This window comes from Mesoplodon bidens (genome assembly GCF_964165515.1).
Source record: "Mesoplodon bidens genome assembly, chromosome: 6".
Classification (NCBI taxonomy): Eukaryota; Metazoa; Chordata; class Mammalia; order Artiodactyla; family Ziphiidae; genus Mesoplodon; species Mesoplodon bidens.
The window spans coordinates 75,422,681-75,442,092 of record NC_138162.1 but is presented as its reverse complement, the minus strand read 5'-3'; the positions used below and the strand labels follow the sequence as shown (position 1 = coordinate 75,442,092).

The window sequence follows — 19,412 nt, the reverse complement described above, 5'->3', positions numbered from 1 at the left end:
TACCATATGAAGTCTCAAGTCGATATTTAACATGAACGTATATGAGAGGAAAATGTCTCATCTGCTATGCATATATACACCTTGACAGTAATTTGTTAGCCTATGGTCTGTATAAGAAATAATTTTTCATTCGCAGTGGACATTGAAGAGATGCATGCCTGCAACACAACAAAACAGAATGTTGCATTAATAGAAAGTCTCTGTTTTGCTTGTGTGGTACCAGGGAAATTTTTATTATTAGGATAAAGGGGTCAATTCTTGGATCCCAAGTGCAGTCTGTGTTGCTGGACTAAGATCCAGGAATTGGAAGCCATCCAAACCAATGCCACCAGGCTCTCCTTTATCTTTCCTTTTCTCCTTTTCTCCTTTTCTCTTGGTCCTTTGTTCACTCCTGGTGCCATCAGGTTGGCCAGGGTTGCATATTGAAAACATGGCCTCAGGGGGTGTTTGGAGGACAGTCTCAGAGAAGGGGATGGATGTTGGGAAGACTTACACTTGAAAATGTCTGTTCTGTGTGTCATAAAATCAACTACCAATGATACGTTTCAGTATTATAGACTAGACTGCACATGCACTGGGGAGTTTTCCCACCAACATCACCCCTACAACTAAGTTTTAATAATATGACACATCCCTGTTGATAAAGAGGAGAGTGGTTTCTTGTGGAGGAGAAAAACTCTACTTTAACTCACTAACATTCTTCTCTATCTGACAGCACTCTATCATCGTGAATTTCTATGTAAGCCAGGATTGTGTCCCCTCCCCAATCCATTCTTCACAGTGTACATGGTGATCTTTTAAAAAGATGTCATATCTCGTCACCCCCCTGTTTAAAACCCATCATTGGCTTTCTGTTGCACTTAAAACTAAAACTAATAGAGCCCTACAGAATCTGTCCCCCCTCCCACCCTCTTCATCTCTGCTCTCATCTCCCAGCATCCCCCTCTGCCCCCCGACTTAAGCTTAAGCCACACACACCATTTTTTCAATTCTTTAGACTCACCAGGCTCTTTTACTCCTCAGGGCCTTTGCACATACTCTTTCCGCTTCCGGGAGTCTCCTCCTCTCCACTCCTAAGCCCACCTTTTTCACCTGGCTGCCTTTTGCTCTTTATTTCAGGTTTTAGCTAAACTGTTAGCTCTTTAGCGGGTCACCTTTGATGCTCTAAACCAGTGGCTGCCAAATTCTTTTCTGCAAAGGGCCAAATCTCAAATGTTTGCACCTTTGCTGGCCAAAATGTCTCTGTTGCACCTGCTCAGCTTTGCCATGGTAGCTTGAAAGCACTCCATAGGCAAACAGAAATGAGTGAGCCTGGCTGTGTTCCAATAAAACTTTATTTACAGAAACAGACAGCAGTCCAGGGGCTGATGTTTGTCCAAGCACTGTTCTAATGTAAAGAAGATATCACATGTTGCTATGAGCGCTCATAGCAACTTGCTATTTTTCTTTTTAGGACTTACCAGAAGTTGTTAATTACCCATTTGGAAGGCAGGGATTCTATTTTGCTTATACACATGCCCAGCAGTATGCTTCGCACATAGTAGGTGCTCACTAAGTATTTCAATGAATCTTAAGTGCCCTAAATTAGTAATTTTATATACTTAATAAGTAGGGATTTAAGGAAATGACAACATATACATATATGCATGTGTAGGAAAGACAGAGGGAGAGAGAGTTGAGAGAGTCAAAGTATTAGGTTTCCTTTTCTTTCTAGAAACTGTCATCATACCTAGAGTATATAATATACTTTTTATGGGTTTTCTAGAAATATATTTTATTTTTTCCATGCAGTAGTCTCAGTTGCTTTGGAGTGGATACTCATTCCCTCATTCATTCATCCATTCATTCATTCTGTAGTTATTTATTAAATGTTTACTATGCACAAGGCACTATATGAAAAGCAAAGCTCTACTGGATCCTTCAAGAAGACAGCAGTAATACTGTCTTCTTGTTTTGCATTTTTGGGTTCAGGGCTGAGCTGTATCGGGCCTCAGGAAAGTTTGAGCTACTTGATCGTATTCTGCCAAAATTGAGAGCGACTAATCACCGCGTGCTGCTTTTCTGCCAGATGACGTCTCTCATGACCATCATGGAGGATTACTTTGCTTTTCGGAACTTCCTTTACCTGCGCCTTGATGGTAAGTGTGTAAGGAATGAGGCTCTGAAGCCACACAACCCAGAGTGCAGGGATAATGAGCACTCAGATCCAATTCCCATCTCAGCCAAAAGGAGGGGTAAAATTCTTGAAGAATTAACTAGCAGGGTGGGGTGCAGCTTCTCTAGACAGCAGTCTTTATATGCTCCAGCTTAAAATAAGCTGAAATTATTTGTGCTGCTGTTTATCCCACATCCAAACCAATACAAATGGACTTAGAATCACTTATAAGTACCACAATTAAAATAAACCAAACTAAACTAAAATTTAAACACTCTGCTTGTCTGTTACCTGTGCACCATACAGAATATTTTGATAAGCCTTTAGCTTTCTCTGTGAAGGCATATTTTAAGGGGATAAAGGCTATGACTCCTTTCTTCAGTGACACTGTTGTAGTTCATTTAAGATTATATCTATTGTTAAAGCTTCTCTCTTTTTCTAAATAGAACATATCTACATGCTACGTTAAGAGATAGGGCTTCACTGTTTCCTGGATTTTACAAACTATGTAGAATATTGGCCTGATTTTAAGAGTGAAATTTAAATACCACGTCCTTAAAAAATTAGTCAGAAAATATGAATGGAAGAAAGTACGAATTTAGTGATACTTCCTAAACTGCTATATGATTTGGGTGGCAGCTCTAGCATTTCAGAGATTAAAGATATCAAAATTTTCATACTATGGCAGGGAGTAACATTTTCAAAGAGTAGTAAGTAGGGATAGGAGCTGATTTACAGCCAGGCTGGTGTTGAATTCCTGCATGGTGTTACTAATACCAACTTTTATCCAATGCAATATTCAGGTTATTGTCAAATGGGAAATTTAAAGTTTATGTTCCATTAAAAGGTGTTGTTTTATTTTCAGTCCAACATTTTCTCCCCCTTTTGTTATGAATTAGATATAACTGGATATTTACCAACCTCGGACCTGCCATATGTTCTCTTACTTGAGGTTTGGTGTTTTTTTTGGTTTTTTGGGGGTTTTTTTGTTTTTTTGCGGTACACGGGGGTCTCACTGCTGTGGCCTCTCCCGTTGCAGAGCACAGGTTCTGGACACGCAGGCTCAGCGGCCATGGCTTACGGGCCTAGCCACTCCGTGGCATGTGGGATCTTCCCGGACCTGGGCACGAACCCGCGTCCCCTGCATTGGCAGGTGGACTCTCAACCACTGTGCCACCAGGGAAGCCCTCTGACTTAAGTTTTCAAGTGAATTCTCTATATGGTGTACCTCTTAGGGCCTTTTTAACTTTTAAATTAATTATACCTCTGACAGACTTGATTTTTTTTAAGTCTTTTTGCCTCTCCTCCTTAAAGTCACTGTAAACAGAGGAATGGTTAAGTCAATGTTAATTCTAAGTTCATGACACAGTTACATCAACCACAGTCTGTCTTTTGGCAAATCTGCCTTGTGTCTCATCTTCTGACCTGATGCATTGGTTCCTCCCTCTCTGTGAGGGGTAAGTTCAGCCTTCCGTCAGCATTCTTCCTTTGAAAGGCAAGCCCTCCTTCACTGCTGCTTGAGTGAGGGGGGCAGCAGCCAGCTCTATTTTCCCTGGATGTACAGCCCCCCACAGGTGTCCTGTAGAACTGTTGTTTACTACTCTGTGGCATTTCGTTTGGAATCTCAGCTCTCTTGGGACTGTGACCTTGGAATGTTCGAGTCTGGGAAACTGGCAAGAAGTGATTTCCTTGAAACAGATCCCTCTAATGTGTTCTTGCCAGCTTGAGAGAGTGTCTATTTTTATTTAATTTTTAAAAATGTTTTGGCTGCGTTGAGTCTCCGTTGCTGTGCGCGGGCTTCCTGTAGTTGCGGTGAGCGGGGACTACTCTTCGTTGCGGTGCACGGGCCTCTCATTACGGTGGCTTCTCTTGTTGCCGAGCTCAGACTCTAGGCGCCTGGGCTTCAGTAGTTGTGGTTCGTGGGCTCTAGAGCGCAGGCTCAGTAGTTGTGGTACACGGGCTTGGTTGCTCCGAGGCATGTGGGATCTTCCCGGAGCAGGGCTCGACCCTGTGTCCCCTGCATTGGCGGGCTGATTCTTAACCACTGTGCCACCAGGGAAGTCCCGAGAGAGTATCTTTAATATTCTGCTGGTTGCTGTCCTTATTGTTATTAATCATAATAGTCATAAAAGCTAATATTTATGGAAGACCTACTACACGTGGGATGCCAGGCTAAGCACTTCATATGCATTATTAATTTAATTTTCTCAACAAACAAGCTTCTGTTATCCCCTTCTTACCAGGTACGAATACGATCCCATTTAACAGATGCGAAAACAGAGGTTTAGAGAGATGAGTTAACTTGCCATAGGTTACACATGAAGCAAATGGTGAAATCAAGTTCTAACTTAGATGTCTCTGATTCAAAATTCGTTTAGAATCAGTTTTAGCAAATCCAGCAAGATTTATTCCATCTCTGAAAATGTTGCTTTCCTAGAGACATTTGAAGACTGATTTTGAACTGAATTCAAAAACTGTAAGTTGGTTGATTGAAAATGACCAGGCCATTTCAAGAGAATGTGCTACTCACTGATCCTACCATCAAAGGCCTTACCGTTAGGTTGGAGGAGGCAAGTAAGCAAGTTCCATTAAGTGTTAAAGATGTCATTGAGAAGGCTGCATGGGCTTCTACCTGGAAGAAACAGCAGCCATTTGTTCTGAGGTTGGAGAGAATTGATGGCAAACAGTCGACATACACATGGATAAATTGGTACACACACTGCCAGCTGTACCACCCTCTGACTACACCCCCTTAACCCAGTTGTTAAAATGACTTCAGATTTTCATTGCTGAATTTGATGTCCCAGATTTTTGACCTCAGGGGGAAAAAAAATTTGATGACAGTTAAGTAGATTTTTTTTCTGCAGAGATTATGGTTGCATGAATAGATTTAACTACGATTCCATTATAGTCTTTGTTTTCACTGGAAATGATTTTTGAGTGAGAGCAAGTGATGAAGTTACATCCCAGAGGACAACATTTTCCAAAAGCAGCTGAAACTAAGTTAAAGTGAGTAATCATGAAAGCCAGGCAGTGTGTTCCTTCTGGCAAAATCTGCAGTTTTCATCACAGTTTCCCTTATTATTAATTGTATGCTTGGTTATGTTCTACATTAAAGCCTATAAGAACGTGGACTTGATACACTTTAAATCCTGTACCCACCTACAAACAGCATTTCTTTGGCTGGGGCTAAACCCTGACATGGTAGTTTGACTCTCCTTGAGCAGTGTCCCAATGATTGCTGATGAACAGCAGAGATCTTGGCTTGGAGAACCTTTGACTAATGGAAATGGTAACCCAGCAAACACTGAACCTTGTAATAAGAAATGCCATAGCTTTGCATGAAAAGTGATTCAATCCTATTTTTTCCTGGCTTTATAATTTGTCAAGTTCCAAGCTACGTATACAATTTTAATACACACCAGATAATATGGTCCATCTGTTTGCTTGAGGTGTCTGGCATAGGGCCTAAAAACTCTTTTGACCAGATAATTTTGATATCCCTTTTGTTTTTCAGTGCTTTGTTTTTCATTTAGGGTTATTTCATCCCAAGTAGGCATATGCACTAATTAGTTTTATTTATATCTTAATGCATGTAATTGTTAACTGATTATTTTTCAGTTCAGTGGATCAAAAGTGAACTTCTACCCTCATAGTATATAGATGCTCAGTTTCTGTACCCTGATGTCAGAAAATAGATAGTTGGTCCCTCATCCCTCAGTATCCAAGGTGGGGACTTGGTTCCAGGAACCCCACAAATACCAGAATCTCCAGATGCTCAAGCCCCTAATATAAAACAGTGTAGTGGGACTTCTCCGGCGGTCCCGTAATTAAGGCTCTGCCTTCCAATGCAGGGGGCGCAGGTTTGATCCCTGGTCGGGGAACTAAGATTCCACATGCCATGCAGTATGGCCAAAAATTAAAAAAACAAACAAACAAACAAGCAAAAAAAACAGTGTAGTATTTGCATATAATCAATCTATGCACATCCTCCCATATACTTGTTTTTTGTTTTTTGGGTTTTTTTTGCGGTACGCGGGCCTCTCACTGCTGCGGCCTCTCCCGTTGCGGAGCACAGGCTCCGGATGTGCAGGCCCAGTGGCCATGGCTCATGGGCCCAGCCGCTCCGCAGCATGTGGGATCTTCCCGGACCAGGGCACGGACCCGTGTCCCCTGCATCAGCAGGCAGACTCCCAACCACTGCGCCACCAGGGAAGCCCCCTTCCCATATACTTTAAATCATCTCTAGATTACTTATGATACCTAATACAATGTAAAGGCTATGTAAATAGTTGCTGGTGCTTGGCAAATTCAAATTATGCTTTTTTGGAACTTTCTGGAATTTGGAGTACTTTTGATTCAAATTTTTTTAATTTGGAATACTTTTGATCCACTGTTGGTTGAATCCCTGGATGATGCACAATCCATAGGTACAAAGGGACAACTATACCATTATCTCTGGGAACTCCTTCTTTCCCCATTTTGGAAGTGTTTGCTTTTTTTTGTTTGTTTCTTTGGCTTTTCCTTCACTTTAAGGCAGAGGGTAAATATGTGAACCAGTCATCTATGTGAATAATTTTTTTAAAAAATCATTGCACCTGGGCAGATGATGTAGCAAAATGGTTTCATGATAGACCAGACACGTCTTCCATTAGCATCATGAACAGAGATAGTTCATCGTGATCTCAGAAAGCCAATTCTGAAAATAAGAGAAAAAAGGGCACCATGTGTTTGAAACCTCATTTAACAAAACACATTTCATGTTCCTCCCCCCAAATCTAAATTCTTACAATTCATCATTGCAGGATGTGACCAGGTTGCAAAACTTGAAATCTGATTTGGAAAGTAGAATGAGCTCTAAAGAACATTGCTTCATTGAATGGGGACTCCCAAAGCCCCTTGTTTCTAATCCCCGTTTGCTGTATTCAGGAATGTTCTTTTTCTCTCCTCAGGAGGGTACTTACGATTTTTATTAATATGAAAAACAGATCTCCCCATGTTTGGGAACTTGAACCTCCACAGTAACTCGATTCCATTAGCTGGAGTCACTTAGGTGTTTTAATCCTCTGAAATAAATTGCCAGTATATTTTCATCGTTAAAAAAAGAACGCCATGTAGAAATAATATTTGTACAGCAGATGGTTAGGGACTATCATGTAACATACATACACATGTCCCAACAGCCTAAGACCTTTTTCAGAACTCTGCAGCTACACTTTTCTGGTGAAATATATTCAGATGGAATATGGTAGGTTTTTTTTCCTTTCCACAATGCAGTTCATGAAATGGCCAGGTAAATACATTACAAATACATTGTATGTGATTGAGGGGCTGATTTGGGATGCAAGTCTGGGTACTTGGTGCCTTAAAAGTGAGTACCATTCTCTGGGGTTCCATACTCTCTGCTTATTCACTATTTTGGAGACTCATCAGACACCATGGGGTGAGCCATTGCCAGGTGTATTACATGCTGCTTTGTATGGTTATAGTTTATAACTCAGCAGAGCAGAATGTCAACATGAGAAACCAACTGAGAGATTCCTTTTTTTTTTTTTTTGAGTTATTTTATTTTGGCTTCAAGTCTTGCTAACAAGGATAAAAATATTCCATTCACATTTTATGTTTTTACCAGCCGGATCATGCTCAGTAGCCATCTGAATGGTAAAATATAGTAGAAATAGATTTACTTTTGTTTCTGTTCTCTTGGGCATGAACAAGTCCTCACTCTAAAGCCTATTGGCAAAGTAGTTTCAAGACATTATAATCAATCTTTTAGGCACGTGTGTGTGTGTGTGTGTGTGTGTGTGTGTTAAATTATTTGGTGTTCTCAAGCATAAAAATAAATTCAGAGGGGGCTTCCCTGGTGGCGCGGTGGTTGAGGGTCCGCCTGCCGATGCAGGGGACACGGGTTCGTGCCCTGGTCCGGGAGGATCCCACATGCCGCGGAGCGGCTGGGCCCGTGAGCCGTGGCCGCTGAGCCTGCGCGTCCGGAGCCTGTGCTCCGCAGCGGGAGAGGCCACAACAGTGAGACGCCCGCGTACCACAAAAAAAAAAAAAAAAATTCAGAAAATGTTTCCACCAAGTTTTAGGTTAACATAAGAATGTTATAGGATATGTAAGTTTCACAGATGCCCAGTCAGAATGTTTCAACTCTTTTCAACATTTTGGAACAATGAGTAGTAGACAAGAGTATTCCTTCTTAATTAGAGAAAAGTCTCTTACTATCTCTCTCTTTTTTTTTTTAATTGCAAGATGTTCAAAGTTCCTTTCAAAAGGGCAAAAACCTTAGGGGATTTCCTCACCAATACTAAGAGGAATCTGAGTCTGTTTCTCAAGGAAGCAGGCCTTTTTGTCTAGCTCTGTGACATTTTCAGACAGGAGTTAATTGTCAAATTTATTTTTCTTATCCCCTCAGGCACCACCAAGTCTGAAGATCGTGCTGCTTTGCTGAAGAAATTCAACGAACCTGGGTCCCAGTATTTCATTTTCTTGCTGAGCACAAGAGCTGGAGGCCTGGGCTTAAATCTCCAGGCAGCTGATACCGTGGTCATCTTTGACAGCGACTGGAATCCTCATCAGGTGTGCATGTCTCTGACTTGGGTGCCCAGGCCTTCCTTCTGGAGAGGAACTGAAACACTAGCAGTTCCCTCCCTCACGTACATTTATGGGGCAGAGCACATTTCTGAACGAGTGGACCATTTCCTCCAAGGGAAAATAGCCCAGCACATTATTACGGCTGTTTTCTTATCTCCCTTGGAACATAGATATTGAGATCTCTTACACACGCCTTTGGTGGACCTTTGAAGAGTTCAAGTTTGGGGGACAAAGACTCAAGTTTCTGCCTAGTTTTAAACCATCCCCCCACCCCCCTACCCCATCTCTCGGGCTTGCTGCCGAGCAAAGCATATTTGGTTAAGGATAAATCAAAAATGTTCCAAGATAAAAACAACAAAAAACAGCTAACATTTATTAGATCCTCACTCTATGCCAGCCTCTTTTTTTTTTTTTGCATTACGCGGGCCTCTCACTGTTGTGGCCTCTCCCGTTGCGGAGCACAGGCTCCGGACGCACAGGCTCAGCAGCCATGGCTCACGGGCCCAGCCGCTCCGCGGCATGTGGGATCCTCCCGGACCAGGGCACGAACCCGTGTCCCCTGCATCGGCAGGCGGACTCCCAACCACTGCGCCACCAGGGAAGCCCCATACCTTATATATTTTTATGTCCCGCATTGCATTCCAAAGCCCAGGTAGAATTCATATTCCTATGAGAGACCTGCAGTTTTCCTTTTGCCATGGTGATTCAGTGTCTGTTCAACAAACATTTACTGAGGGGTTGTTATGCCACAGGCCTTGAGCTAGGCTGGATATCTAGGGGAGGAATGTGTGATTCCCCTCCTTCCGGGATGCTCAGTGTGGTTGGATGTTTAGATTACCCTCCTTGCTGCTGCCTAAATCTTCACTGAGAAACAGTAACCTGTGTATAGGTGAATGGTGAGTTCACTAGATTTTATCTTCTGAGGTAAACATTTCTGTGGTGTCTCAGTTGTTCACCTTCATTGGTACAGTGCTAATGCTAAGAGACCAAGGAAACCGCTGCTTCTGGAAATGCTAGTTTACCATGAGAAAGGATGCTGGGACATCTATGCGTCTCTCTCTGTCTCTCTCTGCTTCCCTGTCTCTGTCTGTCTCTCTGTCTGTCTCTCTTTCTCTCATACACATACACTTCCATGACCAGTAGGTGAAAGCAGAACTCTAGAATCAAAGTTAATTACATGCATACCCAACAGTTCACTTTTCACTGCATGTTACCTAAAATTTAGGCAATAAAACTCTGAACCCCACATTTCCTCTGGTCTAATTTAGCATAAATTCCTCACACTGGGCCATATATTTCTGCAGGTATATACATATCTGCCATAGGTGGATTCACTTCCACCTGATACGGTCAACTAGACTGACCAGATTTTTTCATGCCTGTCACTTAAACGTGGCCATTAGTTTAGGCAAATTTTTTTTTCATTTTTGGAAATAAGTGATCTTAGACTGATAAAGATGAACACTGATTTTTCATTTAAAAGGTAGGAGAACTAACTTTTATTAAGCGACGACTCTACCAGATACCATGAGGCACTTTGCGTACCTCATTTCAGGTAATCCTCAAAGTATTTTACACATAAGGAAACCCGTCAGTATTAACTTACCCAGAAACACAGCGAGGATTCACAGCCATGTCTGTCTGGGTTTGGGTTTGAACCCTGGCTTTGGGCTCTTTCTACCCTGTACTCCTGCATAAATGTTGCCCCCAAGTAAAAGTTGTAGAGTTCTTTTTACCATCTTGGCTTCAGCATGCATTGAAAGTTTCTTTTTCTGTAATTATTCTTTATTATGTTGAATCAAAATTAACACACATGGATGAAATAGGGTTTATTTGACATAGGTTGACAGATTGAAGATGCAAGCCTTAAAGTTGCTAACTGGAGGTCGCTGCTAAAGTCAAAGATAGAACATGCGAATGTAGAATTAGCACTAAAACCCCTCAGGATTATCAGGACGCTCATTCCCAAACTGCTATGAGAAACATGGGTTGGCACTTTATTTTATTCATTTTAACCCATGAAGCTGGGGCTGTGTTGTTACCACAGAATGGTCAACCACACAGTTACTTTGGAGGCCCTTTTCTCAGGCTGTGTCCTTGTCTTCAGCTATAATCACACCTAAATCAGTATGATGGGCTTTCAGACCACTGAGACCTCAGAATTGGTGAATAATCCATTCAGTGATTACAATGCTTCTTTCTTTGTCGTAATCCCTCCCCCCCATTTTTGGCTTAGGGGCCCACAGTCTTACCTTGCGTAAGCTTCTTCAGCCTAGAAATTGTCATTTTTGCTATTTTTCAAATAGATAGATCATCCTACATTAAGGTCTTTTTGTTTTGTTTTTTGGGTTTGCTTGTTTGTTTATTTTGGCCGTGTCGGGTCTTAGTTGCGGCCCGCGGGATCCTTTGTTGAGGCATGCGAGATCTTTCGTTGTGGCCCGTCACGGGCTTCTCTCTAGTTGTGGCGTGCAGGTTTTCTCCCTCTAGTTGTGGCACGTGGGGTCCAGAGCACGCGGGCTCTGTAGTTTGCAGCACGCAGGCTCTCTCATTGAGGCGCACGAACTCAGTAGTTGTGGTGTGCAGGCTTAGTTGCCCTGCGGCACGTGGGATCTTATTTTCCCAACCAGGGATTGAACCCGCGTCCCCTGCATTGGAAGGCAGACTCTTTACCACTGGACCACCAGAGAAGTCCCTAGATAGATCATCTTAAACATACCAAAAAAACACCACTGCTGCCACCACCACCAAAAAAACCCAAAAAAACTAATTGCTGTAAGCACCCAAGGGTTCAAGAACTTGTTACCCTGTTGGTAGATGGTCCATGCCGTCTACTTCCTCACCTAGCATATTCTGCCGCCACCTGTACCTTAGTGTTTTGTGGGTTATCAGCATCTTCTAGGACAGGGGTCAGCAAACTGCCACCCAGGGCTGAGTCTGGCACGCAAGCTGAGTTTGGACCACCTACAAGCAAAGAATGGTTCTCACATTTAAAAGTATAAAAATGTAAATTGAAAAAGAAAGAAAAATGATTATCAGCCTCTTGGTGAGAACAGTTGCTCACTGTTTGCTCTTGGCCAAGATAGCCTGGACTATTTACCACTGGGCCCATTCTGGAAGCAGTGTGTGACCCCTTTTCTAGGAAATAATCAGGAGGTTGATGACACAGAACTTGCCAGCGTGGCTGCTGCTCAGCCATTCTGGGGAAGATGTGTGGAGAGAGATGACTGAGCTCAGGGCTCGAACAGAAAATGAAGTTTAGGGTTTCCATGCGGCCCCCGCCCCCCCCCTTTTGGATTTTAATGATCCACCTCACTTTCTCCTCTTTGGAAAATAATCTAATTTGGATGAGTCCCAGCTGTATTCATGGTTCAGCTCTCCCATATTTATAGTCACTTCTTCAAATATCTTCTGAGGAAAACCTTTTGCCTAATTTGTCATTTAATTGTAAAGGTCCCTGCAGCAAAGACAGGTCTCCTGGGCAGACTTCGGCCTGTTGTCTCCTTGTGCTGTCTAGGTGACCAAGAAACTCATCTGGTCAAGACGATGGGCTTACAGCTGTAGCAAGGTATCAGCTCTGTGCAAAAGAGGGTGCCAGGGATGCAGGATGCAGGGGACAGACCTTTGCCCTAAAGATGTACACAGGTCTAATGGGGGACACATGGAAACAGCTAATTCGCATTGGAGAGATCATCACCTGGACCAGAATGAACAAAAGTGATGTACCAAGAAGTTTTTATGGCATAGTCTTAAGATTAGGTAACTCTGCTTCATAGCTTTATGACGGTTTTTATTTAAAGATTTCATTAAAACCTTATTTTTTTATTATAAGAGTAATATACATTCAAAGCAGAAAAAAATTGCCAAACCACATGAAAGTAAACTGAAGAAAATTTAATAACACCTATAATCTTAATACCTGAAGATATAAACATTATTAGCTTCTTGGTATTTGTGCTTCCTGCCTTTTCTTGGTATAGATAAATTTATGCACATAAGATCATAATGTACATACTCATATATAACTTGTAGTTTTCACTTATTATAGCCTTATGATGTATCATTAAGTTTTCTAAATGAGAGTATAATTTTTAATGTACTATGTTGTATATACATAGAGTAAAAAACTGTAATTTATTTAACCAATCTGTTATTGTTGAATGTTTACTTAACTCTGCTTTTTTAAAAACCATTATAAATGATATATAATGCTGAGAGGTGCATCCTTACTGTAAGTCTTTGTGCATATCCATGATTATTCCCGTAGGATACCTTCCCAAGAAGCAAAATTTCTGAGTCAGGGGCCATACCCAGTTTCAACACTTTTGATACATAGTGCTAAATTTCTATCCCCCCAAAGTTGTCCAGTTTACTACTCTGCTAGCAATCCTTTTCATTCCCCAAATGAAAGATTGAGTCTTTGATGGAATTAGATCCCAGGAAATTTGCTACATGGGTAATCATTGTATGAACAGTGTGTGTTTATGTGTATAATGTATGTGTGTATAATTCAGCGATGTCTTAAAAATCATCTTTAACACCTTCCTTTAACCTTGCAACTTAGGGTTAGTTTTAGCTAATATCCAAGTCATAATTCTGACACCAAATTTATTTTTATTTATTTAATTTTTTTTTTTAGTTAGGGACAAATCTGATGGTGAATCTAGGGGCAGATTAAACACACACACACAAACACATCTTGAGACCTGGATTTCAAAACCTGAGATGTATTTCAGTTGGCTAATTTGAACCCAGTTTCCCTCAAGTAGGAATGACCTTGAATTTTTCCGAAGAAGGTAGCTTGTATATTTTGAAAATGTAAGCAGAATCTTGCATTAGTAAAGGTGGGTTAAATAACGCTTCCATAGTTCCCTCTTGGGTGGGTGACCTGTCTGCTAGGCTAATCCAGGCACAGTGGCCCTCAAACACGTGGTTTTCTCAAACAGGACCTGCAAGCACAGGACCGCGCTCACCGCATCGGCCAGCAGAACGAGGTCCGCGTGCTGAGACTCTGCACCGTGAACAGCGTGGAGGAAAAGATCCTCGCAGCCGCAAAGTACAAGCTGAATGTGGATCAGAAAGTGATCCAGGCAGGCATGTTTGATCAGAAGTCTTCAAGCCACGAGCGGAGGGCATTCCTGCAAGCCATACTGGAGCACGAAGAGGAAAATGAGGTATCCCAGAAAGCGAAGTCCGTGAAATCAGTGATCTTGTGTCTTGCAAAGATTGAGAAGAACCTCTTTGTTCTTTAAAGAATTTCTTGGGGGCTTCCCTGGTGGCGCAGTGGTTGAGAGTCCGCCTGCCGATGCAGGGGACACGGGTTCGTGCCCCGGTCTGGGAAGATCCCACATGCCGCAGAGTGGCTGGGCCCGTGAGCCATGGCTGCTGAGCCTGCGCATCCGGAGCCTGTGCTCTGCAGGGGGAGAGGCCACAGCAGTGAGAGGCCCGCCTACCGCAAAAAAAAAAAAAAAAAAAAAAAAAAAAGAATTTCTTGGGGTGGCGTGAATTAAAATGAATGAATTAGCTGCTTTGTTACACCGCAAGCACAAAAAGCCTGTGAAACATCCAAACGAGTGTCTAAAAAGCAGTTGCTAGAGGGACCTGAAGGCTTGGCCATCCAATGCTTCCCTGGTTTCTGCCGGGAGGTGCAGCCTGCATGGTTGACTGTACTGTAAGTGCTGCCCTCTGTAGGGCAGGTGCAGAACCGCAGAGAGGCCACTTGCAGGAACAAAATTGCTAGATGAGACAGCACAAAGCTGGAAGGGTCACTCCTTGCCTTTTCTTTCTCCATCCTTCAGAGCCCTTTGTCTCTATTGCCTTTTTATCAGGGATCACAGCACTTCAGTATGTTTGTAGGATAAGCCCTCACAGCTGTCTTTAGCTCTTTGAGTCATACTTTTACTGGAAAAGAGTGACCTTAACCTCCACTCCAAATGCTCCTGTAAGAGCTGACCAACGGCTGAGAAAATCATTGGCTAAAAAGCAAAATCTCTTTTTACTTGCCAACATTGTTCGAAGAATGCATTGATTATGTTTCTCTCAGGGGATCTTTGGGTAGCTGTATTTTTTTAGATTGCCAGTCTTAGTAATTCTATACTAAATTTTCATCCCCAGATGGATTTGAAATAGATTAAAAGACATAGTTCTTATGTAGTCTAGAAACTGTACAAAATACCAGTGCCAGTCCTTACCATAAAATTGGCTTGGGATGGACAAATTTGGTTTGGTGTGCCCATGTTCATAAGTGGAAGAATGGGTTTGTCTTATCTAGTCATGTGGAATACTATTTTCATTGCATGTATTAGATATACAGTTGACCCTTAAACAATACAGTTTGAACTGTGTGGGTCCACTTTCATGTGGATGCTTTTCTATAATAAGTACTACAGCACTACATGGGTCCAGAGTTGGTTGAGTCCATGGGTGCAGAGGAACTGTGGAATTGGACGGCCGATTTACGATTTACATGTAAGATATACATGGATTAACCCCAGATGTTCAAGTGTCAACTGTAGTTTGATTTTGCCTCAAGTAGGATGTTTTTGAAATCTTCTATAAATTATAAACCAAATTCTTTCAAAAATCTCATGTAGTTTTTTTTTCTGAAATAAGTGGAAATGTGAAGTAGTTCTTGATATTTAAAGTAATCCTGAAATGAATCTTTTTGCAAATTGAAGAGCACTTTTCTGTTACACCTCTTCACTTGTCAGTCTTATATGTTTGATTAGTTATTAGATTTCACTAAAATGATGAAAAATGCATATGCACATACATTCACGCATATTTTTTAAATTTTGATCTCAAATAATTTACCACGTCTGATTCTGGAAGTTGAATATTTGATACAGATATGATTCTCAAAATTGAAATACTTGATACAAATTTAGAATCAGATTTTCAGGTGATTTTTTTGTTGGTTTACACACATGGAAATTTAAAAAATAAAATACTAGGGTGAGTGGTATATACTGTCACCAAGCAGGTGTGGGCAGAGCTGATACTCAGCCAGGAGTCTCCACGATGTTTTTGCTTATTTTGTTTTGTGTAGGCCTTGTGAAGATAGTCCCCAACCTGGTTTAGGTGGAGTGTAGGGTTGCCTGAAGCTTTCCAACCTTCCTAAGCCTCAGGGAGATGTTGATCCCTCCCAGGCCTTAGGGCCCTTGCAGGACATTTGGTCCTGTCCAAAGCATCCATAAGACATTTGGTCCAGACCAAAGGGTCCTCGATATTTGATCCTGTCCAAAACCACTTGTCAGGGACCAAATATACTCATGGATGTTTTGGATGGGACCAAATTTCAAGAACCTTTCGGCGTGAACCAAATGTCTTATGGACATTTTGGACAGGACTGAATGTCTGCTAACCTTGCGGGCCACCAGGTGGGGCCTGCAGTGCAGTCCAGCGCCGGTTGCTTCTAGCTGTGAGCTGCCTGGCTGGGGCTCCACACCCCTTCCAGGCTATCCGTGTGTCAGACAAATGTTATCATTTTCTGGATGGCATGTGTCCTGATGTGAAAATGTTTGGGGTCACTGATAGCCTGCAGTCAAGGGCTCTGGTCCTGAATATCAGCGGCAGCCATAACCATGGTTGACGGACCATGGAGCACTCGGGCACAAGGAATCCAGGAAGATTTATTGCCCACTTGTTCTCTGTGAAGGCCAAGCCACTGTAGACAGGCTTCTTGCCAGTTTACAAGAGCATCTTTTCATCTTGGGCTTGGGGGAAGTCCAGCCCCACACTGTATAGGTGGTGAGGGGATAACGTGGCCCTAGGAGTAGGGTGGGTAAAAGCAGGACATCTTTTCACCAGTGGATACATTAACCGAATTCTTTGTACCTTGAAGTCTCAGCCCACCCCGAGCTGGTCTATTTCTTTGTCAGATGAAATGTAATAATGTGTTTAGACAAATTGCCTTCCATCTAGAGATGAACTAGCATAGAAAGTTTTTCACAGGTAATTATTATCTTGAGTCATCAATTTTTACTTTATTGAATTGCATTAATTTCTGACACAGTGTGCAAGACATTATCTTGAGAACAGACAGAGTCATCTCATTTAAGCTGCTAGGCCATTTGTACTCTTTCTAGAACAGGTTGCCTTGTTTTGAACGTATGATTTGGGAAATTGGATGTTTGAAGTTCTGGGTTTCCCTTTCGTCCCTCTGCTGATACATTGAAACTCCCCATTTGATTTTTAACAAGCTCACTCAACATATGATAAAAATAATTTTGGGCGGCAAGTTCTGTAGTATCTGCCCAACTTTTAGAATCTTTTTTTTAAAGTGTGAAAATCATAGCATAACATTTCTAAAAAATTTGCGAACTGTTGGTTTCTGAGGAATTTTCAGAGCCATAAGGTGCCTTGGTCTAACATACTGTCAAATGAAAATGTGAGGCCTTAGGTAGTTGCTTTCTCTACCTCATTTAAATTATTTTCATTAAGAAGAGTTTTGTGGAGGTTTTGTTATGGCTACCTTTTGAGTTGTCATGACCACAGCTGTAACATTAGCGTAACAGTGCCCACTGAAATACATATTAAACATATTTTAAAGGTTATGTATTTGACACACACACACACATATATATATATATGATTTTTATGGTCTTGCTCTGTGCCTTGTCACTAAGTTTCATATAGTCATGTCCTTTGTAAAGCTTTGAAAATAAGCATTTATGTTGGGGATAAGGTTAACAGAATTAAAAGAATTAATATTAGGCCCTTTCTCATGGGGATTTCCTTATTTAAATCCTACATCTTCCCTGTGAAGGAAATGTCACGCCTAGTTTACAGATGAGGTCATTGAGGTGGGGAGACATTAAGTAACTTGTTCTAAAAGGGAATCAAGATACACCCCTGCCCCGAGAGAACCAGTATGTCTTAAGAGAGTGCACCACCTTTCCTCCCTAAACAGATTTTGCTCTGGGAAGATGGTTTGAATCACTTGCAAAATAATAATGGCAAGTACTATACCCAGTGACCCTTCTGTTTTCTTTCTGGCTTGAGAAATGGGGTCCCACTGGTCTGGAGGACTGATTCACCTTACTTATCAGTACCTCAGCCCAGTTGTCCAGCCTCTCTCCGGAAGCCTGTTAAATTGTTCTGTTCTGGTCTTAACCCCAGGAAGAAGATGAAGTACCCGACGATGAGACTCTGAACCAAATGATCGCTCGACGAGAGGAGGAATTTGATCTTTTTATGGTAACGTTACAGAAAATCGTGGAAACAAATGCCTCATTCCTCTCCCTCTTTTTCTGTTGAACACAAGATGTCTGGGGCCTGTGTGCCCTGGCCAAATTTCATTTGTGAAGCCTGGGCCTTTCCTTCAGTTCAGAGCCTGCAAATTGCCTGGCTTTAGCCTGCAGACATATTTTGTTTGGCCCATGCCATGTCTTTTTTTAAAAATTTCGAATCTGTTGCCAACGCAAAAAGAATCCTGATTTCTGGCTTCTCGTGAAAACTGAACATGGGCAGTAATAGCAGGCCCACATCTCTCTATGGAAGCGTTTGGCTAGGGCTTTGCAGCAGCTGCGTCCTCAGGACAGACCATGTGGTCTACAGCCTACCACAGACACCTCCCCCCCCCCCACTTCCAGCTCATTTCTGATCCTGGCCAGCATCCTTCAGGAAACCTGCCCTGCTCCTCCAGGTAGAGTTCACAGCTATTCCCTAGCTGTCTCCTTAGGGATCAAAACAAATATGCTCCCTGGGGGCGCGGCAGGGGAGCGGAGAGCAACTAAAATGGCATAGTCCTGCCTTTGTTATTGTTGAAGAGAGCCTGCTTAAGCAACCTTCCAGATGTGCATCAAGCTGTAGACTTCACTGAAAGATCAAAACTGGTTGCATTTCACTGGTACAAAGCAGATGCAAAAGAACCTTTACATTTTTTTTTTTTACATCTTTATTGCAGTATAATTGCTTTACAATGGTGTGTTAGTGTCTGCCGTATAACAAAGCGAATCAGCTATACATATACCTATATCCCCATATCCCCTCCCTCTTGCGTCTCCCTCCCACCCTCCCTATCCCACCCCTCCAGGTGGTCACAAAGCACCGAGCTGTTCTCCCTGTGCTATGTGGCTGCTTCCCACTAGCTATCTACCTTATGTTTGGTAGTGTATATATGTCCATGCCCCTCTTTCGCTTTGTCACAGCTTACCCTTCCCTCTCCCCATATCCTCAAGTCCATTCTCAAGTAGGTCTGTGTCTTTATTCCTGTTTTACCCCTAGGTTCTTCATGACATTTTTTTTTCTTCTTAAATTCCATATATATGTGTTAGCATACGGTATTTGTCTTTCTCTTTCTGACTTACTTCACTCTGTATGACAGACTCTAGGTCTATCCACCTCATTAAAAATAGCTCAATTTCGTTTCTTTTTATGGCTGAGTAATATTCCATTGTATATATGTGCCACATCTTCTTTATCCATTCATCCAATGATGAACACTTAGCTTGTTTCCATCTCTGGGCTATTGTAAATAGGACTGCAATGAACATTTTGGTACATGACTCTTTTTGAATTATGGTTTTCTCAGGGTATATGCCTAGTAGTGGGATTGCTGGGTCATATGGTAGTTCTATTTGTAGTTTTTTAAGGAACCTCCATACTGTTCTCCATACTGGCTGTACCAATTCACATTCCCACCAGCAGTGCAAGAGTGTTCCCT

The 19,412-nt window shown here is 42.1% G+C and overlaps 1 protein-coding gene across 14 annotated transcripts in view; it reads left to right on the top strand.

Annotated features, from left to right (window-relative positions):
- Window positions 1–19,412, top strand: part of SMARCA2 (SWI/SNF related BAF chromatin remodeling complex subunit ATPase 2) — a 222,574-nt gene that overhangs the window by 126,361 nt on the left and 76,801 nt on the right. For all 14 annotated transcript variants that reach the window (XM_081237554.1, XM_081237555.1, XM_081237556.1 and 11 more), the window contains 4 exons: window positions 1,972–2,138; window positions 8,571–8,734; window positions 13,693–13,920; window positions 17,867–17,944. In XM_081237554.1, coding sequence (XP_081093680.1) covers window positions 1,972–2,138; window positions 8,571–8,734; window positions 13,693–13,920; window positions 17,867–17,944 — 637 coding nt within the window. The remainder of the gene's footprint in view (window positions 1–1,971; window positions 2,139–8,570; window positions 8,735–13,692; window positions 13,921–17,866; window positions 17,945–19,412) is intronic.